This window comes from Cataglyphis hispanica, chromosome 6, assembly GCF_021464435.1.
Source record: "Cataglyphis hispanica isolate Lineage 1 chromosome 6, ULB_Chis1_1.0, whole genome shotgun sequence".
Taxonomy (NCBI): domain Eukaryota; kingdom Metazoa; phylum Arthropoda; class Insecta; order Hymenoptera; family Formicidae; genus Cataglyphis; species Cataglyphis hispanica.
The window spans coordinates 4,352,501-4,377,874 of record NC_065959.1 but is presented as its reverse complement, the minus strand read 5'-3'; the positions used below and the strand labels follow the sequence as shown (position 1 = coordinate 4,377,874).

General features: G+C 34.9%; 3 protein-coding genes across 7 annotated transcripts in view; 2 read left to right on the top strand and 1 right to left on the bottom strand.

Annotated features, from left to right (window-relative positions):
* The first annotated feature begins 1,420 nt into the window (after positions 1 to 1,420).
* Positions 1,421 to 13,027, top strand: LOC126850264 (NADP-dependent malic enzyme-like). 5 transcript variants are annotated; one of them, XR_007687526.1, is made up of 12 exons: positions 1,421 to 1,577; positions 6,872 to 7,037; positions 7,118 to 7,276; positions 7,357 to 7,538; positions 7,955 to 8,264; positions 8,352 to 8,534; positions 8,610 to 8,835; positions 8,897 to 9,039; positions 9,138 to 9,432; positions 9,523 to 9,667; positions 10,284 to 10,461; positions 11,949 to 13,027. XR_007687526.1 is itself a non-coding variant. In XM_050593082.1 (11 exons), the coding sequence occupies exons 1-11, from the start codon at positions 1,552 to 1,554 to the stop codon at positions 11,953 to 11,955; spliced, it is 1,842 nt and encodes a 613-aa protein (XP_050449039.1). In that variant the 5' UTR covers positions 1,421 to 1,551; the 3' UTR covers positions 11,956 to 13,027. The 5 variants fall into 5 exon arrangements, 4 of the variants coding, with proteins under 4 accessions (XP_050449039.1, XP_050449038.1, XP_050449040.1 ...); XM_050593082.1 differs by lacking the exon at positions 10,284 to 10,461; XM_050593081.1 differs by having other exon boundaries at positions 10,284 to 13,027.
* LOC126850354 (RWD domain-containing protein 1) lies at positions 10,692 to 14,622 on the bottom strand. Its single transcript, XM_050593254.1, has 4 exons — positions 14,459 to 14,622; positions 13,973 to 14,319; positions 13,708 to 13,894; positions 10,692 to 13,610 (listed from the first exon to the last, which is right to left on the bottom strand). Exons 1-4 carry the CDS (start codon positions 14,526 to 14,528, stop codon positions 13,495 to 13,497), a joined length of 720 nt encoding a protein of 239 aa, XP_050449211.1. The 5' UTR covers positions 14,529 to 14,622; the 3' UTR covers positions 10,692 to 13,494.
* A 1,079-nt stretch (positions 14,623 to 15,701) lies between these two features.
* LOC126850227 (tubby-related protein 4) overlaps positions 15,702 to 25,374 on the top strand; it is a 23,702-nt gene continuing 14,029 nt past the window's right edge. Inside the window, exons 1-2 of the mRNA XM_050592980.1 lie at positions 15,702 to 16,452; positions 21,536 to 21,703. Coding sequence (XP_050448937.1) covers positions 16,357 to 16,452; positions 21,536 to 21,703 — 264 coding nt within the window. The 5' untranslated portion in view covers positions 15,702 to 16,356. The remainder of the gene's footprint in view (positions 16,453 to 21,535; positions 21,704 to 25,374) is intronic.

Genomic DNA, 25,374 nt, shown 5'->3' with positions numbered 1-25,374 from the left:
AAAAAAAAACAAAATTTTTCAGAGAAGCCTAATGCATTGAATATCATTTACTAGATTGATCTCGGTTCTCCTATCCTTCGAGAGATTCAGAAACTACCTACCTATAAGACTGAAAACAATTAAACTCTGCCGTAACTTCAGTAGATCGTTAAAGGAGACCGCTTTGTTACGCTACGAAGAAGCTAGAAACGAGGAATGCTCTTACAATGCGTTAACGTCTTTCTCAGCATAATTGTTTGAGATAATTATCCTAGGTATTTCGAACCCGGGCCAGACATTATAACGAATTCTGTCTCAGCACAATTCGCCGCAAGCGTACTATGTTCGAAGATATATACGTTATGATCATTTGCTCGAATAGTGAATAGCGAAAGAGAGAGAAGAAAATTAGCTATTTATCCGTAACTCTCATGATTATACAACGTCTGTGTGCCAAATGTACACGAGAGATAATTTAAACGATTAATTGTCAATAATTATTTTTCTTTTAATTTCCAACTAGCAGACTGTAGTTTCCGATTATATGAAGCTGATCATATATTTGCAATTGCAATTAATTATTTGCATCGGTAAGATTATAATAATTAGTACAATATTATATTAATTATAATTAATTAGTAATTGGAATGTAGTTTACCCTGTGTTAATAATTCCGATCAAAATTTTGCATAGGTATAGTCGATTATATTCCACACATCAATCTGCATCGATTATATTTTGACACACGTTTTGAAAGACACACGTTACATTTATAAATTACTTTCTGTGCTTGTCGCATTATCAGCAAACGATAACGATACCGTGCGCCGTGCATCAAAGATAGTAGAGTATAAAACTTCCTTCTCTCTCTGAAGAAAATGGAGTCGGTCAGGTCGTTTTCTGTCAACGTTTTGACACATCACAGCTGATTATAAGTGTCTCAACCATCGGTTAGCGAGCAGGACTCTGCTTTCTCGAAGAATGTTTCTTTCCGTGTTGTATACGAAAATATTTAAAATCCTTAAAAAAAAATTTTGTAAATGTGTATATCCACGGATACTTCAAGGTTTTAATTCCGCATATCAAAATAATCGCGATTTAATTTAATATTATTGTTTAAATTTTTTTATTTAATATAATTGTAGAAATGTGAAAGTAATCAATTGAGCCAAGAGGATTCTTATCATAAATATATACATGTTCAAAATTCTCTCACGCGCAAGATATCTAAAGATTAAATCACAGGCTGATTAGCATGTGTTAAGGTAAGGACGAGATAAGAATCTTTCAAGACTCTGCGTGTCTCTCTTTTGCGCGAGTGTAAAAAATTTAAAATTAAAAAAGAAAAAAATACGCAAGCTCGGCGCATTTCTTTTGAAGTTCTTCCGCGTCGCGTCGCACCTTTCGCGGCGCGCTTTTGTCGCCGCCGGTCGCCGCCGCTTTGAAGCGGTATGTCCGTCGAGGCGCGGGCGCGGCACGGCCGGTGTTCCTTGTGTTAGAACGCGCAGTCGCGCGCGCCGATCCTGTCGGGTGGGAGGTGCGATCAGCTGCGAGCAACACGAGGAGAGCGAGATGTTCGTCCTGCAGAGGTCTATATTGTGAGTACTGAATCAGAGTGCGAAATTTTTCGCTTGACCGTCGCTTCCCGGGGTCCCCGTCGACAGGCCCCGTGAGATTAGCTCACCGACATACGCGCGTTCTTCATGTATTACGCGGATTCTTTGTGATCTTCATGAGGAAAAATATTCTGACACCTCGTAACAAGAGATAAAGGGCCGCCAAGTTTAACCCAACTTTCTTCGCAATCCCGCAATGCGGTGCTGAAAATAGGAGCCCCCAGCAACCAACCGGCGATCGATACCGAGTAGCGAAGCCAGGTTACTGACGCGCCGAGGCGAACTGTTGTTGAGAGACAAACTCCTCTGTCCAGGTGATCTCTCCGGGATTGTTCTCGTTCTCTAACTCTCTGTCTTTGTTCTGGTTTTTGCCCGTGACCTTGATTATTGTCCCGAAGGATTCGTTTCTTTTGCAATGTTCTTCGCTCGCCACCTCGATAAGGTTTCGCAGTGATTATCCGGTGTTTCGGAAAATAATTGTTTAATATTCTTCTCCGGATTAGATAAGTGATTCTAATCTCGCTTAAAAATGTCTATCTTAATTTAATTATCGAGAAGTATCGATGTCCATATAATTCCCACAGATCTTGATAATTCGTAATAAAGTGTCTTTTATCTTTTAAATCCTGAATTGCGATTGTTAATTAGTACTTTTTAACTGCGCAAATAAAAATTAACACAGATAAGTAAATTTTATCATATTTACCGTATCGTTTCACCCGAATATCGCGTCATCGAAAGTATTAATGTTGCGCAATAGGTCTTTTTCCTCTACTATACAACTGCTTTGCATTTTTTGCACAATTTTTATCGCAGCTTTCTGAATAAAATTGAATACAAATCAATATTCTATTGCGAAATTGATGTCGGCGGAAATAACGGATTAACATGGATAATCTTGTGACGTAAAGTCAAGGTAAAAATGGTGATTGCCCGGAAGCATCAGGGGCGTATGGTGACACATCATGTGACATTCAATTCGTGAAATTGTAGAAATCGAAAGAAATAAAAAACGCTTCGAGTTAAATGTTCAATTAAAACGATAATCGACCCGAAAATCGACCATATGCTCAAAAAATAGCATGTTTTTTTAATTTGACAGCGGAACTCGTGAACCTGAAAAAGCAATTTAGCAAATAATAAAATATTGATTTATTTTTTAATATAATAATGAACATAAATAACGAGCATATAAATATTTGCACTTGTTTTTTCAGCTGTTTACTATGAAATCATCGAAAAGGTGATTAGTATAATTTCTACATTAAACGAGATGAAAAATAATTTTCATTTGCGAATAATCGCGATGACATATGGAAAAATTGATATATTCAGAGAAACAATTTATTTACGACTTAAAAATAATGAATACATAAATATTCATCTTTCAGCTGTTTATTATAAAATCGTCGGAGGTCATCGATATAATTTATACGGTATATATTTGGATGTGGTAAAAAATAGTTTGTTAATTAATTTTACATTTAAATAATTGTAATGCATTTATTTAAATTAATGAATACATAAATATTTATCTTTCAGCTGTTTATTATAAAATCGTCGAAGGTGATCGATATAATTTATACAGTATATATTTGGGGGTGGTAAAAAATAGTTTAATTAATTTTACATTTAAATAATTGTAATGCATTTATTTAAATTAATGAATGCATAAATATTTTTATATCTTATTTTAACTTATGTTTATTCTTCCACTAGTCGTTGCGATTATCTGACATTCATCGATAATTATGCATAATAATAAAAAAAATAATAACAATTGTAGATAAGTTCTTATCTACGTTAATGACTTTGAACAAATTTAGACAAATATAGCATAAATAAAGAAATTGGATAAAAACATCAGCGATTGATTTATATCATATTTTATCTTCTGTGTATATATATATATATATATATATATATATATATATACATATTACTATTAAAATATTTTATCTCAAAACATTTAGGCTCTCTTATATATTTATATAACATTCTTTGCTTATATTTTTACATTAGTCTATTCTTAAAATCTGACTCATTTTGCATAAGTAGAATAGTTCCATGATCATCGAGAAAAGAAGAATATATACGATCTGGAATATCTTCGTTTCGTCGAAAGAGAGAGCGAATCATCTTTCTTTCTCACTAATTATCATTTCAAATCATAAACGTATAATATGATCATATAATACAATAGATACTATGTCTATATTGTTTGATACATACCATTGAAATTATCTATAAGCAGTTTCAAGATAATCGATAATAGGAACGATATATGGGCACACAATCGCATCATCGTAAAGCGTTTGACAGATGCGCTCAGTTACCCTAACGCGCCGTGCTCCGCTCGATCCAATTTACGATACTTAACGCGCTGCATTTCCACATCCGCGGCTCGAGATGTATTTAATCGATTATTTGTGCAAATTAATTGAGCATCGCTTCCTGGTAATACAACAGTTTTGCGATCTATGCACATATCGCCTCGTTTTGTAAGTGATGTGACATGTTTTCTATGCGCAAGTTGAATATTAGATATAATTTCGAAAAGCGCCTCGTTTACCTAAGGACGAATTTATCTATCGCTAAAGAAAACTCTATGTAAACTGTTCATCTTGCTAATTTGTACGTAAAAGTATTTAAAATTTGCATCTTATTGCAATTCATGTTTTAGTTTGGGAAAAACAATATTTTGCCTGACAGTTACTGGATGTTCAAATTCGAAGGATTTTTTTTGCTTTTAATTGAAATTTTTTTGGCAATTATTGATATTAGATTTTACATTTTTTTTAATACGTAATTTCCTGATAATAAACGATTTGCACAAACACGGTAATTTTAATTAGAAACTAAATCTAAAGTAATCAACATAATCTACTCTGCTTATAATATCGTTCTTTATATAGAAATCGATGTAAAAAACATTATCGCTAATGTCATAGTCGATCAATCAGAGAACTATAAGAAAAGAGATAAGAGACATAGAATCGTATTTCAACGCGAACTTCAACGTGAAACTTTGGTTACATCACGCTGTCTTATATCATTGGGGTTTGTCAGATATTTATAGAATCCATTAAGTTGGTGAGAGAAGAGTTATATAATTATTAATTTCGGTGAGAGAATAATATTTTACATATAATAGTTGAATCAATTTATTTCGATTATGCCTTGTATAAGTTAATGATTTTTTTATTCTGTATACACTATATACAATCGCGACACAGTTCCGGTCGTTTGATGACAATGAGAAAACAACGAAGAAATCTACTTTACGTGGGAGGGCTACATCGCTATTAATCATAACATCGGAACTACACTCTCTCTGATTATAATGACAATGCGGAATCAGCACAAAAGCATAGTTGTAATGCTTATTCTCTTTCTATACATTATGAAGTAATTATATTCGCAAATATGAATTTGTCATTGAATTTAGTCTTTTTTTAATTTTGTATTTATAATTGTATATGTTGTAGAAAAAATATTTGAAGAATGTACATAAAATACACATGTACATAAAATATATATCAGAACATATGCATATGTTAGAATATTTGGCATAAAATTGTTGATAGAATCCTATCTTGATTTTAGTTGTAAATTATCGTATATAAAGCGATCTTATAATCTATAAAAGAAAAATCGCGACAGAATCTTTTATAAAAATATTTTAAAAATCAGAATATATATACAAAATTAATAACAATATATATATATATATATATATATATATATATATATATATATAAACATACATGACACATGTACATAGATAAAATAATAATTCGATTTTTTTAAATGTACTATCACATAAATTAGAATTCATCTGAAATAAAGTTTACGATATAATACCGAAAGGGAAAACATCTATGTATATGTTTAAAGTATAAACATTCATTACGGACATGCTACTTTAATGTAAAGCAATGCGTATTTCGCGAGGAATTCAGATAATTCGCTAAATGCGCGGCATGGATAATATAAGCCTAATGTGCTATGATCATCATATCTCCGAGTTATGGCTAAAAGAGATACATATAAGTTGAGGCGGAATTCGCACGATCATTTCTTTAAAGCTGGCTTTACGCCACGGCAATAATAATAGCGTAACCTGCTTTGGTTCTCGAAGTGATGTCAGGTAATTTCGTAGGTGTAAGATGCTTGTCGCGGGTCAGTATTTCAAGATTTAAATATATCGTTTTTTCGATTACTTTGAAACTATTTTATTTTATTTTATTGTAATTTTTATTCATATTTAATTCAATTTTATTTGTAATTTTATTTTAATATTGTGGAAACATTTCTTTTAAGATATAAAGATATTACTTTTCATAGGCGTAACGCAGCATAGAAAATTTATTTTATCCCATATTTAATCTTAAAACTTTTTAAGTATATGTCATTCTAAGAATTACGTTCTCTTCGGAGAAAAAACCTGCATATGGAGTTATCATCTGCTTTACTTGTAGTTTCGTTAATTTCACCGCAAACTTCAACTTTAATATTCGATAAAATCTTATCTAATCATTATCTTCGTTTATCGGACGATTATCGGGCTTGTTATCAATTTTGCGATTAGCAGTAAAGAGGAAATCATAGTATACAAATACTACGTCAAATGTGACTGTATAATTTTTTCATTTTTTTTAAATCGTAATTAATGTTATTTTCTAAAAAACTGAAATTAAAAAATTTAGTTATCTATACTTATATAACACTAATTAATGTTAATATAAAAATATATGTGTATGCCTTATATCAATATAAAATCTCTATTGAGATAATATTTTTGAAGCACATTTTAAGTATATATGAAATCTATCTCTCTTTTATCAGCATAACATTAATGAGAGTAGATATGCGTAAAGCGATATGTGATAAGAGCGACTCATTTGCAATTCCTGCTCAAGGGAACGAGTGTCAACGCTCCGTCTCAAGTTTCATTAAATTGCGTATCATTTATTCGATCATGCTCTAATATAAATAATTCGAGAATGAGATGGATATTATGTTTGTCTCGCATTTTTTCTTCGGCCGATTCTCACGCTGTTGATATTTCCGGAATGACTCACCGATTACGTCGCTATTAATTATAGTAGATGGTCGCGCGTTTTAATGCGCGCGGCGGATGTCAGCTGTGGTTTTTGTCGACAATAAAAAAAAAAAAAGCAAAAAAATTCCTCTTTCCGTGAGGCATAAATAAATGCACAAATTAATGCAACTGTGAGATATCGGGTATAATTTTTCGCGCGTATGTTTGTTAGATCGGCCAGTGGCAGAAATTGCGGTGGATCATGGACGCGAGTCCTCGCGCCTATCGCCGTAAGGGACGGTGTTCAACAAAGGGACATCCACGAGGTCTCGGGAGATGTGGTACCGATAAATATGGTAAAGGGAATTGGACATCTCAGAGATCCCCGACTTAACAAGGTACTTTGTATTTATAAAATTTTCCCTAGCGACTTTATCATTTCATAAAAGTATAAATATTTCATCACACAATTACACAGGGCCTGGCATTCACTTTGAAAGAAAGGCTAGCTCTGGGGATACACGGACTGCAACCTCCCAGATTTAAGACGCAGGAGGAACAGCTGGCGTTGTGTAAAGCTTCGGTGATGAAGTACACGGAGGATTTGAATCGATATTTGTATCTCGTGGAGCTTCAAGTGAGCAACCGCTTTTCTTTCATCATTCATATTTAAAATCTTGATCGCAATTTTAATTTTCCTCACGGTATGATTTCCAGGAGAGGAACGAGAGATTATTTTTCCGTCTGTTGAGTGAAAACATTGAACAGATGATGCCAATTGTCTATACGCCCACCGTTGGTCTGGCCTGCCAAAAATTTGGCGTGATCTATCGCAGGCCTCGCGGCCTCTTTATTACTATATATGATAAGGGTCATATCTACGAGATCTTAAATAACTGGTTAGTATCGAAAATACCTTTCCACAAAAATCTTGTATTTGTACTCTAATTGTATTTGCGTGAAAAAATTTATTATTTGTGAAAAAAAGGCGATAGCGTGATAATATTTGCGTTTATTCTTTTTTTAATAAGTTACACGATTGATGAAAAAATGATCGTAAGAGTTGAAAGAGAACTGGTTTGGGAACGCAACATAGAGTTTAAACGAAAGTACGCGTCTATGTGTGTGTTTGCTAAAAATAGAATTTAACACGACACGTACAACGCGCGCGTTATCTTTATGTTATAATATACGGCAAATAAAAATTATCTATGATTATTTTACGCATATAGTAGCGTCTTAATGTCTATTCCTAGTTAGCGTCTATCTTTTTGACCATTTTTTATATTTACGATGATATCTATCACATCTCTAGGCCGGAGCAAGCGGTGCGAGCCATCTGCGTGACAGACGGCGAGCGGATTTTGGGTCTCGGCGACCTCGGGGCATGCGGCATGGGTATCCCCGTCGGAAAATTAGCACTTTATACAGCTCTGGCTGGCATTAAACCACACCAATGCCTACCGATTACTATTGATGTGGGCACTAATAATGAACAGCTAAGGAACGATCCTCATTACATCGGTCTGAACAAGCCTAGGAGCCAAGGTGCTGAGTATGACGAATTGATCGATGAATTTATGGCTGCCTGTGTACAAAAGTATGGACAAAACGTTCTTATTCAAGTAAGCTAACATATACGCACGATACATATGTAATATACATGTGAATCCGATATGATAATAATGACACGTTCTCGTCACATGTTTCAGTTCGAAGACTTCGGCAACCACAATGCTTTCCGTTTTTTAGACAAATACAGAAATAAATACTGTACGTTCAATGATGATATACAAGGTACGGCTGCGGTTGCGGTAGCTGGAATCTTGGCATCAAAGAGAATAACTAAGAAGAGGATGTCAGATAATAAATTTGTCTTCCTAGGCGCCGGAGAGGTAGATTCTCGAGGCGGTATGATAACCGCATATCTCGACAATAATAAATAATCACGCGTTTCTACCCGGTTGTAGGCGGCTATCGGAATAGCTGATCTCTGCGTGAAAGCAATGGAGGCTGACGGTTGCACACAACAGCAAGCGCGTGATAATATCTGGATGATGGACATCGATGGATTGCTCGTAAAGAATCGGCCCGAGGGTAATCTAGAAGGCCACAAGATCTGGTACGCGAAGGATTACAAAGTGATGAAAACGTTGCTCGAAGTCGTGAAGGCTATCAAGCCTACCGTTTTGATAGGTAAATAGCATTATTTTCAAGCTACTTCCTTGAATATATAAAATTAAAATGTTTTGCGCAGGCGCTTCGGCAGCAGCAGGGGCTTTCACTCCCGAGGTTCTCAGAGAGATGGCGAAGAATAACGAGAGACCGTTGATCTTTGCTCTGAGTAATCCAACCAGTAAAGCTGAATGTACGGCGCAGCAAGCGTATGATTATACCGATGTATGTGAATACAATCCATGTTTAAATCGCACACGAATAACGTTGTACCGATAATTCTGCTTGCTTTAAACCTCGTTGAACTTGTCTACGTTTTTTAGGGTAGATGCATATTCTCCTCTGGCTCGCCATTTGGTGAAGTGACATACAAAGGAAAGACATTCAAGCCTGGACAAGGCAATAACGCATACATCTTTCCCGGTGTCGCTTTGGGCGTTATCGGCACCGGAGTGCATCACATCACCGAAGATCTTTTCTTAATCTCGGCACAGGTTGTTGCTGATCATGTGAAAGACGAGGATCTCGAAAGGGGTAGTTTGTATCCACCGTTGAATACCATTCGAGACTGCTCTATCGACATCGCGGTTAAGATAGCCGATTACGCTTACGCCAAAGGTTGATACCATTGATAATCGCGGATAATCGAAAAATACTATTAATCACATTATTTAATTTAAATATTATTTGTTGCTGCTGTTAATACAGGTGGTTTGGCGAGCGAATATCCGGAACCGAAAGACAAGCGACGATTTATCATGAATAAGATGTACGATGCCAACTATGACAGTCCACTGCCAAATTTATACGAGTGGCCGGGTGATTATGCCAAGCCTCGTATGTTACCGGAAAAGTAAGTACAACGAATGCTTCGAATCACGATGATGAGATGTATTGTTTTCACAAGCTATAGAATCGAAAAAGTAGTCATATATCAAAATTAGTCATAGCAAATAGAGTCGCAGCCACTCTGTAGACAGCCTGAATGAGTAGTAAGTCCAATCGAACTAGAGTCTTTAGAACAATAATTAAAAATCTTTTGTTTTGATACAATAAACTTTGCACGTTGTTTTCTTATTTTTCTTTTGCATTTTCTCCATGGTCATAGTGCTTAATAAAATAAACAAAATTGCTTCTCTGGCCATCATTTTTTTAAAATTATTGTTGTTCATGACTTTTATTTCACAGAATAATATTTGCAAATGCAAAATGTAAAATTGATACTCAATCTTGAGCTTGTGTTATTGATAGCGATTTCAGGAAAAAAAGAGTAATGCTAATTGCTTCAATGTTATTGAACAAAAATTCATTAAGCTTAGACATCTTATTTTGTAATTCATAATAATCGCCGCTTCATCTATATAATATTCCATTCATTTTTTTGTTATCTAGTGTTCCTCTCTTCGTGTCGTTCATTTTAACGATAAATCTCGATGAAAACTGCTCAAGTTTAATTAATCTTTTTCCAGAGACACAATAGAAATCCGCCATGATTTAAAACAGCTGTAATGAATTTCATCGGCCGGGAGTATAAAATTGGAGGCTATCATTATTGTCTTTAAAAAATATCGATGTTTATTCGACCTATAACCAATGTCACTCATGGCATACGCAAATCTGCAGAACAGCTTGCAAATCATTTTAATTGTAAGAGAAGTTACTTATTTGCACGAAGTGTTAATGTAGTAGATGGCGGCATGATTGCTGGCATTAAATAGCTGACAATGTTACTTATGCTGCAATAAGTTAACAGCGCAGCATGTTTTCCTCTTCGTTTGTGTATCAGTATTAAAAAAAAAAGATGAGTACTTCTATAGGAGCAATGGTTGAAAGTATATTAATTAAGGAAAGTTTATACTATATAGACGCATTTTGTAAAAAAAAAACATTGTATTGTCTTACGTGTTTTTCAATGTCGGAAAAATGTATGTAAAAATGTCAGACGATATATAATTAACGGTTCCCCTTATCAAAACCAATGATAATTAGACTCTAGAAATTTTGTGTCACGCAAGCTCTATTAAAAATTTAATCGCGCGCGCGATCATAGAATATTAAAAATATATAATATATATTTAGGTTTCCCGATTTCTCATTTAAGGCGATCATTATCTAGAAGAGATATGAGAATATTCTCAATTCTTATCTTCTATTTCTTTCTCCAAAGAATTGTGACCAATTGTTCTCATCGAAAAATAATCTATCTGAAAATAGATTTTCCAAATCCCAATAAAGATCGTGACATTTATCTTTTGGGTCAAAGATTTTTACTTTGCGATATATCTTATAGATAAAATATTAATATTTTTTTTTGAAGTTTTAAATAAATATGTGTGCATCTATATCTATACAAATCAAAAATAAAATTTGTCAAAAGTCGGAATTTCTTTGATATTAATGATAGATTTGATTGTGTAAACATTTATTTAGATAAAGCATTCTAATATTTGTATGAGTGTAATTTTTAAAACTTAGAAATAGAATAAGATGTTGCATAGATGAGATTAAAAATGATGACTACAGCTTTTGATCCGTTTTGAATAATGTATTTTTGAATACTTTATGAAAATCATATGCAATATGCGGGTATAAAATAATAATAAATTAAATGGGTGTAAGTTAAAATATTAAATGATGATGTTCGTTCGAAATGTTTATCTCTGGACATTCTCTTGTGTGTTGATTTGAGAACAAAAATATAAGTTTCATAACAAGATTTTTTTTCTTTAAAAAGAATCTATTGCATTTTTATAACATAATAAAATATTTTTGTTAGATTAATTTTGCTAATAGATTTTGCTCTAAATATTTCATAATCATTATTATTCTGCTTGAAATTGCTGTCTTAGGTGCAATATTTCACGGTCGCGATAGAACATGCTTCATTATTTGGGAGACAATATTAAATTTGTACACACATTCTAATATCATTAAAGTTTATCCAAGCGATTAAAACTACGTCTCTTTTCGAAAAAATAAATTATTATTATATTTATTTGCAGTTTTTTAAATCATTTTTATCTCTCCGTAAATAATTATTTATACGAATATTATTTATTTACACATAGCGCTTGGTTAAACTTATGAAACTCTCCATTATTTTGGGTGACTAACGGTGACTTCTTTCTTAACAGATTATAACAAGTTGGCAAATCTAAACGCGAGGTGACTACTTTGACATATATTTTAATTTAATTTTTTTTAGTCACAAAAAAAATAAACGTCAATATCGTTGCGAGTGGTTACATGACTATTATATATACTCTTTAATATTAAGAAATTGCAACTTATTATTGATGGTATTATGTTTGACGTGATTCTTATGTTTAAATAATCTCAAGTGTATTTATATTTATTTAATATAATATTTAATGATGTAGTGATGTTGGATACTGGATACAACGCAGCAGAATTTTATATATATATGCTCGAGTATATAATGTATACAAACAACTATTCACTAACTTTGACATGGATTGTCAAATATTCCAAAATAGATTATTTATTTTTTTAAAACCTTCATTTTCAAAATGATTAGAAAAGTATCTCTAATAACGTAGTACCACTATACATATATAAAATACATGAAATACAGACATAAAATACATCATACACTCTCTTATTTTGTATGGGAGTTATAGTTAATGAATAGTTGTCCTCCCCTCATTAGAGAATTATTCGATATATCAGAGATGGTACATGAGATTACTCTCTCTTCTTTATACATTTTTTTTCATATAATGTAAAATGAATAAATCATATGGAACAGTTACTTATTTCACTAACATCAAATAAGTTGCACAGAAATATCAGAGAAATTGTTATGATATTATTATATATAAAAATATTGTAATATCCATATTTTTTGTATTCTATAGTGACATGCATTCTTATATTTTATAGACAAGAATGCTATACAAATTTATCACAAATGAAATTTTCGTCGAAAAAATTATATGTTCTGTGGAATGCAAGTATTTATCGACAGTATATACATAGACTTTGATTACTGCCACAAAATAAAGTTTTTGAAATTGTGCAATTTCTACATAGGAAAATGTATTATGCTGCCATGAATAAGTATCTTGAATATCACAGGAGAAATAGATTTCATCAAATCGCAAAAATATATATATTTATGAACTACTACTAAGTCTAAATTATAATGTTATAAGATTATGAGAATAAATGTTAAATTCTGGTCGTTATTTTATTAATGATATATTTATTCTATTGCATTCATGCATTCTTATTATGCGATAAGTGTATGAAAGAGAAGAGGGGCGAATATTAAAATAAACAGATATTATGCGCGTTTCTTTAATGAACAAAGTTTTTAAACAATTCATATATATATATATATATATATATATATATATATATATATATATAGATAAGTATAAAAATTATTCCGTTCTTTAAGTATTTTCAGTTTTGTGAATTTTATCTATCAGTGAAATATTAGTTGAAGAAATGTTATCTGTCTCAACGATTTTCATCATCACTGCTATTTTTTACTAGATGTAATATTTATCTCACAATAGAAATTCTAGCCAAGTACTTAAAATATATTTTCAAATATATATTTTTATTTTTTTTCTTTTTATAATAATTTAGTAAATTTTTTCATAACTTGTTCTACATATCAATTCGCATTAATGACTACCGAATTAGATTCATTTAGGCACTATCATCCGAGATATTTGGATCAAAGTCTGGATCATCTTCATCATCATCTTCTAAATCTAAATCATCTAGATTTTGGAACAAACTCTCATCTACTTTTACGGCATCACCTATATGATAAAAATCACATATCGTATATTACAATGTTTTTAAAATGTAAATTAGATTTATCTTCATAAAGGAATAAGGCTTATTAAATTATTTTACCGTCATCTAAGAATTTAAGATCTGATTGATCCAATGTTTTATCAGTCATGAACAACTCTCTCCCTGTTAATTTTTTTCCTTCACGATCTGCTAATTCTTTTCGTTTTGTATAACCCATTTCCTCATCAAATTTTTCCTTCCAGCTTAGGAAAGATTCCACAGTTACACGAGTTCCCTCAAATCGTTTCTACAAGACAAAAAAATTATTAATAACATTATAATTAACAATTGATCTCTTTGGGTATCTTTATCTGAAATATTTTACCCTTTCTGCTTCCTCTTCCTCTCTCTGTTTTTGTGCAGCAGTCTCTTCTCTCCTCACTTTTATTTTGTCCCATTGTACATTAAGCCATTCTTGAGCTGCGCTAACTAATGTAAACACCATTACCATACCAAGATTTTCATTCATTTGTTCCACCAGATGTGCCTTTAATTTCTCATCACCATCCTCAAAATTTTCCTGCTCCGTAATTGATATAAGCAGCGGTTCATCTGGATACTTTGATGTATATGTAAATTCTAACCGACAACTGAGACCATTATCAGTTTCTGTCTCGTATTCTTCCGTTTTTATCGGAATAGCAAACGTATAAAACGGTTCTATCGCTAGAACTGCAAGAGAAAAAAAGTTTAGATTTATATTTTGAAATATTTGCGATAAATAATTCATATCGAAAATTAAATTATCCTTATATGTTTTTTAATTGAGAATATATAGAGGTTATATTATAAAATTTATTGTGATACATACTTTCCAATTCCCCACAATAAATTGACTCCAAGGCTTCGATCTCATTGCGTTGCTCATCCTTATAATCCATGATTAATAAAATAAGTACGATCTCTAAAATATATAATTTGCAACTTCAAGCAGCTATCAAGCAACAAACTGTCATGTCCAGCTGTTGCACCCGCGTGCACGCTAGAGGATGCAGACAGTCGATATCAAAGCAATCGATTATCGATAATCGAAGAGAGAATAAATGATAAGCGCGAAATCAAGCGTACTATTTTCATATTTATTCATATTTATATCACCTATCTGTCGATTTTACATGTGCTCATATACATATATTTTCAAATTTATAAAATTTGAGAGAAAGTTTCTTACTTTATACTTACTTATAGAAAAAGTTGTATTTTTCAATAATTTATTAATTTTTATAAATTAATATTGGAGTATTACGCTGATATCGCTATGATAAATGAAAAGTGCAATAAATTTTTCCGAAACCTTGAGAGATCATCAAAGAGAGAGATAGGCACGCTCTTATCTTTATAAAGATATTTGTGTAATTTATTACGTAAATTTATTACGTCTTAGTCGCAAAGTGTTCATGCATCAGTAGCGCGAGAGGAAGAGAAAAATCGATTCTACTGTCAATGAAAAATCTTGATGCATCTAAAGTGGCGTAAAACTTGTCTCCCTCCTCACTCCATTCCTCGCGATTCTACGTCGCACGTAGACTTACTAAATTAAAATATCGATATTTCATATAGATATCAGCATAAAAAAGAATTATTATCAATCGACACGATCGTGTTTCAAAATTTTGAGTTATAGTATTTCTAAAAAAAAAATAAATAAATAAAACAGAGTTTCCGATATGTGTAAAATTTTATTTTATTACACAAAAAACTATTATATACGGACTAAAGGACTGAAGATGTGGCTTTCAAGTAGTAGTATCAAATATATGGATCAATTTATAATTATGATTTATGTGATATCGATGTATCGCGAGCATCTGCATGAGTAAACGGGGCGGTTCCGCGCCGGTCGCGGCGAGGCGCGGAAAAGCTCGCGGCGAGTTTAATGCAGCACCGGAGAAAAGCGCGAGACGGTCTCGCGGAACGGCCGGCTCTAATCAATAATACGCTCGTCGTGCGAAAGCGACGCGACGAACGGAAGAAACGAGAACGCGGCGGCAGCGGCGTCGGTGGCGGCGGCGACGATCCGCGCGCGCGGCCGAGCTTTCAGTCGGACGCACGCTCGCGTCGGGGATACTCGCGTGTGTAACGGAAGTACGGGCGAGAAAGAGAGAAAGGGAGAGAAGCACACGCACGTCCACCCGCACGTAAAGCGCGGCCACGGGAATCGGCAACCCCGAAAGGTGGAGTAGCGTCTCGGGCGGCAAAATGGCGGTCGTGATAAGAAACAAATGATCGAGGGTTGGCGAACGGCGATAAATTGAATCGCGCGAAATCCAGGGGTGGTCTCCACGGTAGTGGTGATTCCTCTCCTCCCTTGGTGGTGCGGCTACGATAATTCCTTTCGGGCCGGGGTTAATATCGCGAAATATAGAAGCGTCGCGCTCGCGACGCGCTCTCTCCTCCACCCCTTCGGTGAGGAGGTGAATACTTCCCGGATTTAAAATCACGAGGGGTGACCATGAGGGATTTGGCCGCCGTCGAGGCACACGCTAGTCGCGTGCGGGCGCGCTGACGTGCGAGCTGCTGTGTGATTCGATTATCGATCACGGGATCCGTCACGGAACGAGGGGAGGAGGGTGCGCGCACGGCGCTCGAGGATGCTCGCGAAAAAGGCGACGTGGAATCCGGCCGCGGGGCAATCCGGAACCGCGGCAAACGGTGCCGATTCCATAGATTGATGGACCTGCCGACGGGAAGGCCGATCGCGTCGCAACCATGCATCTGCACTTTGAGAAGAATAATAACGCCAAGTGCGATTGCAATATCCTGTCGCTCAGCTGGATGGGCAAAGTGCCGGACGAGTCGCCGGAGGTATTAAATTATTTCGAAATAATTGATCAAATTATTTCAGATGCGTCAACGTATCTCTCATTTTCTTATCATCTCTAGCGTCACAATATCTTTCTTCTTCTTTATCATTTTTATAGATTTTTTTTTATCGTAAGTTAAAGCACACGGATATGAGAGAAAATTTTTTCTATCTTTTTCTTTTAAAAGTCAAATCGTCGAAAAAAAATCGGCGATTTCCATGAGCGATAGATTTGATGTATTTCGATGCGTCGAATGCAAATGCAAGGAGCTAAAAATATATTTTATTGCATCACCTTGCACAAGTCATGAGATAGAATGATAACATTACTCACAAACATTACTCGTTAATAATGCGAATTAACGTATTAGCGTATATTATGCAACGACCTGACGACGTACATTATTGCACAACACGCGCGCTGTGGATAATAGATCCTTGCGAGCAAGTTTGTAGAATAAGTTTGCATTCATTGCATATCGCGTGGCATTGAAGAACTCTCGATCGAAGTGAAGAAGGTTCACCTCTTCTCCAATTTTTAGATTCTATCGCGGAGGATTATCCATAGTTATTTTTGTACGTCGACCGCGACGCGTCGGCGAATCGTCGGAGAAAATTCTACCTTTAAACGGTACGCAGTACGTCCGAAAAAATCAGAAAGGAATCAATTTTTAATCTCGGCGATGAAATTTCATTTCGCGACATTCGTGTCCGTCATTCACGACGGAGAGAAGGGGACAAAATTATAAACGGAAATAGAGCGGCCGGTGCGCTGCAATAAAACAGTATATAGGCATAAATAAAAATGCAGCTGTCACGCTTTGACACATATACTTCGCTGCAACGCAGGAAATAAAGGATGATTAGATAAAACTTTTCGCCTTCAGGCGAAAGCTCGCGCGAAATTAATTTGTCTCGTCTCGCGTGAGACAGCTAAGGTAATTAGCTCACGTTTATTTGCTCTTATGGCTATAGTAAAATTCTCTACACTATACTATAATATATTTATCCTGATCCTATGCATCTTGTAAGTTCTGCGCTCAATCGTTAATTCTTTTTACAATCCTACATATGTATGGCTTTACATCCTGAACTGACTTGCGTGGTATCTCGCGGTTACAATTATTTAATTAATTAATTTCGTAATTCTATTGCACAATGGCGAGAGATAGAATATGTCAGACTGAATACATACAAAATCGTTAACGTAATATGTAGATTCACATGTAATCAAGTAGATATAATGATTCCTGGGGCAAGGATCTTACAATTTTCGACGAAATCTCTGCGAGAAGTCTCGTCAGTCAATAACGCCGAAGAGAATCGCACGATTGCATCAAAACAACCATCAATAGAGATTGGAATCCATCGGGACGAGATGTGTGCAAGAGCGTTCGGGGGAGAGGACAGGGGGAGGGGGGGAGGTGGAAGGCAAAGAGAGGGGCGAGACATTGCGGGGGTGAAGGATTTCACAGCGGAGGGTTCGCCGCGCGTGATGTAAAATCTGACTTGGCGACGAGGATCATGCTCGGCGTCTCGAGTGGATCTTTTCACGGACCGACTAACGAGTGCCCAAGTTTCCCGCGACGAGCTTTGTTCCATGCCACTTAACGAGGTCATCGAGAAACACGAACTGGTACCGTGCGTGCACGTACCGAGAGAAGCGGGTGTGTAACCGTGGAATTCCTCTTTACATCGAGAAAATTTTTCCTTAACTCCATCGCGCGCGTAAATGATTTCGGGATTATACTCTCTGGCTCTTTCCAGTAACACGATTCGATAGAAAAAAATTCAAAACAAAAAATAATTGTTTCCTGTAGTTTTCTCAATTATTCAAAGATGCTTTATCACATTACAATTCTGAGAAATTTAAAGAGTGGAAAAGAGTTATTTTAATTGTAACTTCTTGTGTTATAATTAAAATACACAACGTGTTAAAGAAATTTTATTTTGTACGGAACTAAAATATATTAAATTTGTAATCCTTGACATACCCTTTGTTTGTTGTAAAGATTAAGAATTTTCATGATGAAACAATGAATCTATTATATCGCGAGAAGATTATATAATAATTAATTATATGTTAGAGATCTTATATTGTATTTAAGCTATTTTATATTTAAATTTATAACATATTTTCTTGATTTTTTAAATTTTGACATTTGTCAAATTTTATTTATTTTAGGCTTTCGAGCTCTCTCTCTTTCTCTTTTAACGATCTTTTCATATTTTTCCGGTATTTTCAATGTACGTATATGTGCAACGTACAACGGAGATTAATTTGATTACCGAACTCTCGGATGAGGCAATCGATCAGAATTAATTACGACCGTGTTTCTTGATCGACGAGTACGTTTCTCGTCTCGCGCCTACTGTAATTCACCGCCGGAGACTGCCAATCTGCCGATTAACGATTTGGGCGGAAACCGGCCCTTGGAGCGCCGGAAGAAGCGCGATGAAAACTCGCGTAGAGAAGCGAGACGAGGAGCTCAATTACTGGAAAAATAATTGACTCAGCGAAGGGCGAATTCGATCGAGTCGCTCGGAGTCTACCCGTCCCCGGAGAACGAATACTTGATCGGTACGCAATATATCATTATTTTTTCCCCCGATTTCGTTAACTATACTTTCTCTGTGTCTGATTACACGGTCGTTGCTATAAGATATAGTGATTCCGAAAAACGATATTTTATGAATTTATGTATAACAGAGATCGAAAATGTCCGAAAGCCGTTACACGCGATATAAATTTTCTATGTGTCCGTGAAAAAGGTCGTCGGGAATAAATGGCGATCCATTAGTAGGGATAATATTTGCTACTTACTTTGCGATTGAGAAGTTTCTGCGACTAAAATTTTTTTATTTAACAAAGATATTTTATTCTTTCGCTGGAAATAACAGACAGAAAGGACTTTGCTAAGATTCGTAATTCGCCAGAAGATCAGAATGTGTAAGTTTCACGTGTATCACGTGTATCGCGTGTACGTCGTCCCGTGCATTTCCATTAAACTCACACTTATTGTGAATCGCGTTCGCGAATCGATAACGTCATTATATCAAGAGCCGCTGCTCTACACTACTATACGCGCTATTGCCGGAAAATTGCACCGAGACGTTTCGAGCACTAAACTCTCTCGCGGTAAAAAAAATCCTGCTCAACCCAGCTTCGCAGATCGTTCCACAAGGCGTCTCTTCGCACAACATCGATTTCCAACCAATCGAGACCTCCCCCCTCGCCACCCATTTTCCGCGGATTGCACTCAACATGTTCGCAAAGATTAGATTACCGCTGATTTCTCTTCGTCCGCATCCTCCTCCTCGCGTCACACACCCTCCCTATTTGTTACGTCACTGTGACTTGCAAATAAAGACCACCCTCGTGGTCATCGATCACGCCGCGGCGTTTGCGAAATGTCTCGACGCGAGATCGAAATCGAGACGCGATTCTGCGAGGACCGCACAACGTTGATTTGGACGCTAACGAAGATTTATGAGCGAGACACAAATTTTTTACAATAATCACAAAGGATTATTGTCACGAGGTTTCATCGCGCGGCGTTTTTACATTCTTTCATTGTTTTGGATAATAATATTTGCGGAAGCTGGCTATTGAATTATTGCAATCTCTCGCATCGTTATTGGCTTTGCTCTATTCCTGTTTCAGCTTAGTTGTATCCTCTTGGACTTCATCTCATTATAGCTACGCAAAACATCTCCGTTAAATCGCGTTTTAATTATATTGGTCCGTGAATACGCGAACTATCAGCATACGCGAACTCTGTACTAGGGGCCGCAAAGTACACGTGTATTTTAGTCGTAATTTAATCTGAAATTTTAATGACATTCTATGGTATAATTCACATTATTCCGCATGCGCGATATTTCGAGAAAGATTTCAAGCGCGCATGGAAAAGAAAGAATATTATATCCTATCTTCGAAATCTCCGATATAAATGCGAAGAAAGAAAGAATACATTAAAAAGAAATAGTCTTTGTTTCTTGATCTTTTGCTATCTTGTTACATGTTTCTTTCCATTACTATATAAAAAATAATAAATTCTCTTTTTGATCAAAACATATCCCTTTTTTGTCAAAAGCGCATTGCTAATTAACATGCAAAATTTGAATGCTCTTTCAAAATAGTTGTATCCGTTATTGCAGTGAATTGCAGGGATTCGTTTATTGATGGGAAGGATGCCAAAGTGGGAGGGACAGATGCAAATTATCCAGATCGAATATTTCCTGCAATATTTGCGATTGTTTTCTGTGCCAAAACCGAAGTCTAAAATATATATACTAATATAATTTTAATCTTGTTTTCATATTACAAAAATCTCGTAATAATTTTCTATTCAAAAAATTTACGATATTAAATAGTAGATTAGATACTAAAAATAAATAAACTTGATGCCTTTTTCTGTAACGTACATCTCGATATTATTAAGAATTCAGATAGAATTCATCTGTCTTAAGTAATTACATACCTACGTATGTATAGCGAGTCGGAAGATGAGACCCCTTTTCAGCATCGAAACCCTTGCCATTTGTCTCATATTTGAATTAAAAAAACATTATGTGCCGATAAAATATTCAGCGACGGAATATACTAGCATCTTCATTTTAGTTGAACGGCTATCTGATATCGAATAATACGATAATCGATCGTACCATTAACTTAATTAATTATTTTTGGCTATCAAACCATCGCTTTTATATGTACTTGGCTATGCAAAAGTGCATATATTCTAATGAAATTCGTATCAAATTCTGCGGAATGAATAACGAATCAACGTTAGAAAATGCATTTTAGAAAACGTCTTCATCGCGTGTGAAAACTCACTTTTGTTAGATAATTTATTCACGCAAAGGATTCAGTGGATATTTTATTTAAATCGCTTTCTGAGATCATACATGATGATTTTTTTTTTATCCTATTTACAATCCTAGTTACAGAGTTAAAAATAACTATGATAGCTATCACGATCGTTAAGATCATCGAGGCACCATAAATCGTGAGCGAATGACGTTTTGTGCTACTTTCCGCGAGAAGGAATAACTAACACATTGGCTCCTCTTATTTACCAGGATGAAGGATGGAAGCTCGATCGTACAAATTACTACCAAGAAGGATGGCTAGCTACCGGCAACGCTCGCGGCTTGGTTGGGGTGACTTTTACTACATCGCATTGTCGCACCAGAACCGCAGAACTTCCACTCAGGGCAAATTACAATCTCCGAGGACACCGTAGCGAAGTGAGTATTGCTTTTTTCCTTTAACTTCTTTTGTCGTCAATTTGAATCGCTCATCACGAATGTTTGAGAGAAACCAGTATTTAATCTCTTCCTTCTTCAAACATTTTAATGTATTTTTTCATTTTTCTTAAGTCCTTCAGTTTTTTTTCGGTTATTTAAGACAATTTTATTATTAAAAAAAATATTTTTTTGTTTTTGATATATTTTGTAACTCAAAAAATTTTACGATACCAAAATAATAATTTATAGATCAAATATGCGATGTTCAAAGGGGCAAGTGTTAGGTATTATGATTTCACAGTTCTCGAAATCGGGTCTTTCGACACGAGCATAATTCTATCCACTACTTGGCAATATTATGGAAGGAAGCAGAGAGAGTTATCATTTAGTAGCAGCCAGTGTGTATACACTTTATCTACTCGATACCAGTCGTGGAAACCGGTCATAGAGTATGTGAGTTAAATCGACAAAGAAATTGGATGGTTGCGCGATGCAGATAGGAGTTTCTATGATGATATATTAAAGGAAAACAAATATTAGAATATCAGTATATTACATATTGTATCAAATAATTTCAAGGAATAGATTTGCTATCCTTTTTTAAATTATATAGAGTAAAAAAAAACGAGTATGTTTTTAATCGTAAACTACTTTAATATTCACCTAAAATGTCACTTTATGTCATACTTTTTTTTTATTCACGTAACTTTTATTGAAATAAATTTTTTATTAATACTAGGGAGAGTGAAAGTAAACAACACACAAGTTAAGAGATTTAAGGGGATTCTTTTATCCTTTAGGATAGTATAAAATAGAGAAGAGAATCACAATGCTTCGAGAATTGAGTCTAAAATAATCTTTCAGAGAAAAAGAATTATATGATTTTTAGTAAATTTAATAATTTTAATTAAATTATAATTTTAATAAATTATAAATTATTAATCATTTTTTTTGAACATACAATAAAATATTGAAAAAAATTAACTTATTATTTATTGTTAAATTAATTATCAAAATGATTTTGAAACTCATTCATAATTATTATGTTCTATGTTCAGCTTTTTAACAAGTCGAGAGCACTCTCTCATAAGTTTTTAATATTTTGAATGATATTCTATTTATTCCGATAAAAAAAATATCTGTATAATCTGTCCTACAATCTATTTATTTGAATATATGTACGTGTTTTAAAAGAGATTCATCTCCGTTAAAACTAGTTCATCTATCCTCGTTAAAATTGATCCAACTATTTAACTTTTAAGAGATAAATCACTTCAAAACTTTTTACCAAACACAGCTGATTGGATTATTGAAAGTTAAAAAAATGTTTAATAAACATAAAAAATATGATACGAATATGATACTTATGCTTTTTTCTTCATCGTTATTAGAAAAATATTAATGCATATGTTTAAATTTAAATTATAATTTTGTTTGCCAAAATTGCCTCGATAATATTAAAAATTGCCTTTAATTAATTGACCTGTAATGAAAACATTGATGAACATACGAACACTGTGTAATCTTCATTTATATTTAAAAAAATTTGATCCTTGATTTTGAACGCGCCAAAAAGCGCGGTTCACATATCTCTGAATTATTTTATATATCGTGTGATGTTAATATTAATATGATATTTTCATCTAAATCGATAAATTTTCTCAATTGGAATATATATATATATATAGGAACACCGCAATTTATATATATGCAAATTATAGGATATTGTTCAATGGATGATGTTTAATATTATTTACACATTTCATAAACGATTTACATTCTCGATTGATTTATTATGCACTACGACTCAAATTTCCCCATGGAGCAAATAATAATTATAAAACTCGCCAATATTACGAAAAAATTTTATAGTTTCGCAAAACGAATATATAATACATACATCGCCGCTGTATACGCGTTGACGATTCCGAATATGGCCGAAATTTCGTGTAATCTCGGTATCGATAGTAAACGGCCAGAGTGAAGCCGGAGTCCTTTGTGGCCTTTAATCGATATTAAGCCGTATAGCGTGCGCTTTTAACAAACCGCCTGTAGGTGCTCATAGACCTACCTATCTACGTCGTACGATTTCACAAACTACAGCGCCTTCTACACACATATATATATATATATATATACATGCCAAGAGCTACTCCGTCGCCGGCTTCTCCAATATTAATATCACCGGCTTAAAATCTCGGGGGTTGCACCCTCTTTCTTGCCTTCCTTCCTTCCTTACATTGGACGCGTTATTATGTCTATAGCGTTTCGTTTTCTCTGGCCCTCTTCGTCAAATTCACGTAAGATTCCCCGGATATTTTCCATATTGGAAGGAGAACGCGAGTAATGATATCTGTCCGCCGTAAATCCACGAACAATATATATAGCGCTTAGATACGAGGATCATTATATAAGGATAAAAATGATAGCCTATATACACAATACACATGGCGAGATGAATCGAGCCATTTCTTTTACATTATTTCTTATCTCACAATTCGAAAAATTTTGTTCTTTCTCTGATTTGAATTTTTTTCCTCGCTGAGATACGCAGATTCCCTCTCTGATGCAACGCACTACACGTATTCGCGGGTGCGAACGCATAGCTTACGATCACGGCGCACACTTTACTCTCGCCCCTATCTTTTATGGATACGAGCCACTTCTACTTGAGGGGTTGGTTGTGTGGGATAGCGGGACGTGAGGAGCGAGGGTAAGCATCGTGGATTGTACGTAAGTGTCGCGAACGCACTCCACATGACGTGACAAATGAGACGTTGACGTGTTCGCGCGAGGAATCTGTCCCTCGCTCGTCGTCCACTCGAGGAAGGTGTTCATTCTTGAGAAGACATTCCTTTCGGTGGTGGAACGCCGAGTAATATCGCTAGCCGGCGAAAAATATGAAGGACATTTTGATGAAGTAGAATCAGCAGATGAAATTCGTTATCATTTTACGTACTCGATTTTTATCAATTGTCTTAATTGTCCTATACGTACCTTTCTATCAGATTCTATTATATTGTTTCGTATCGAATTCGCATACTAATACTTTACTCAGCTATGAAGCATTTGAAGCTGCTAGTAAATTGTTCGACGGTATTTAAACTGGCGTTAATTAAATCGAGATCAACATCTCCGCCCATCGGCGTCTGCTCCGGACACGATAGCGGCACGCGTGTATGCTGTGTATCTATGTGTAGGTATGTGCGTGTGTGTTATCGGCTCATGTGTCCCCCTTGTGTTCATCTGTTAACTTTCCCGGACCCCACGGATCTTTCGCCTCGTTTAACGGACCTCAGTCAATAAGTCAACGCGGGACCGACACGCAGAGGCACGAGAGGCGATCGCCTTACACAAAGTGCATATACGAAGTAAACGGTCCTGACAAGCGAGAAAAAGCAGGTCGGGACAAAGTTAGAACGTCAAAGACTCGTATACATATATTTCGTTATGTCGCGATCATTTATAATTTATACGCGTGAATTATGCACTTGCGCTGGATAGATAAGTCGACTATGCGCGACGTTCTTTGCGTAATGTAAAAAACTAGAATATCGAAGAACGAGTTAAAGCTCATTCATCACCATCAAAAGTTAATAAATATGCTTGCGAGATTCCAACAGAAAGTGATTTTTCGACGATTCGCCCTCTCGATTATCCGCTCGAATGAT

Coding starts and splice junctions, on each gene's coding strand:
- LOC126850354 (XM_050593254.1), bottom strand. CDS start 14,528: ATGGATTATAAGGATGAGCAACGCAATGAGATCGAAGCCTTGGAGTCA. Junction 14,320..14,458: donor TTATTGTGGGGAATTGGAAA/GTATGTATCACA, acceptor TTTCTCTTGCAG/TTCTAGCGATAGAACCGTTT. Junction 13,895..13,972: donor AGGAAGAGGAAGCAGAAAGG/GTAAAATATTTC, acceptor TTTGTCTTGTAG/AAACGATTTGAGGGAACTCG.
- LOC126850264 (XM_050593084.1), top strand. CDS start 4,005: ATGTATTTAATCGATTATTTGTGCAAATTAATTGAGCATCGCTTCCTG. Junction 8,535..8,609: donor TCTTCCTAGGCGCCGGAGAG/GTAGATTCTCGA, acceptor ACCCGGTTGTAG/GCGGCTATCGGAATAGCTGA. Junction 9,433..9,522: donor CGATTACGCTTACGCCAAAG/GTTGATACCATT, acceptor CTGTTAATACAG/GTGGTTTGGCGAGCGAATAT.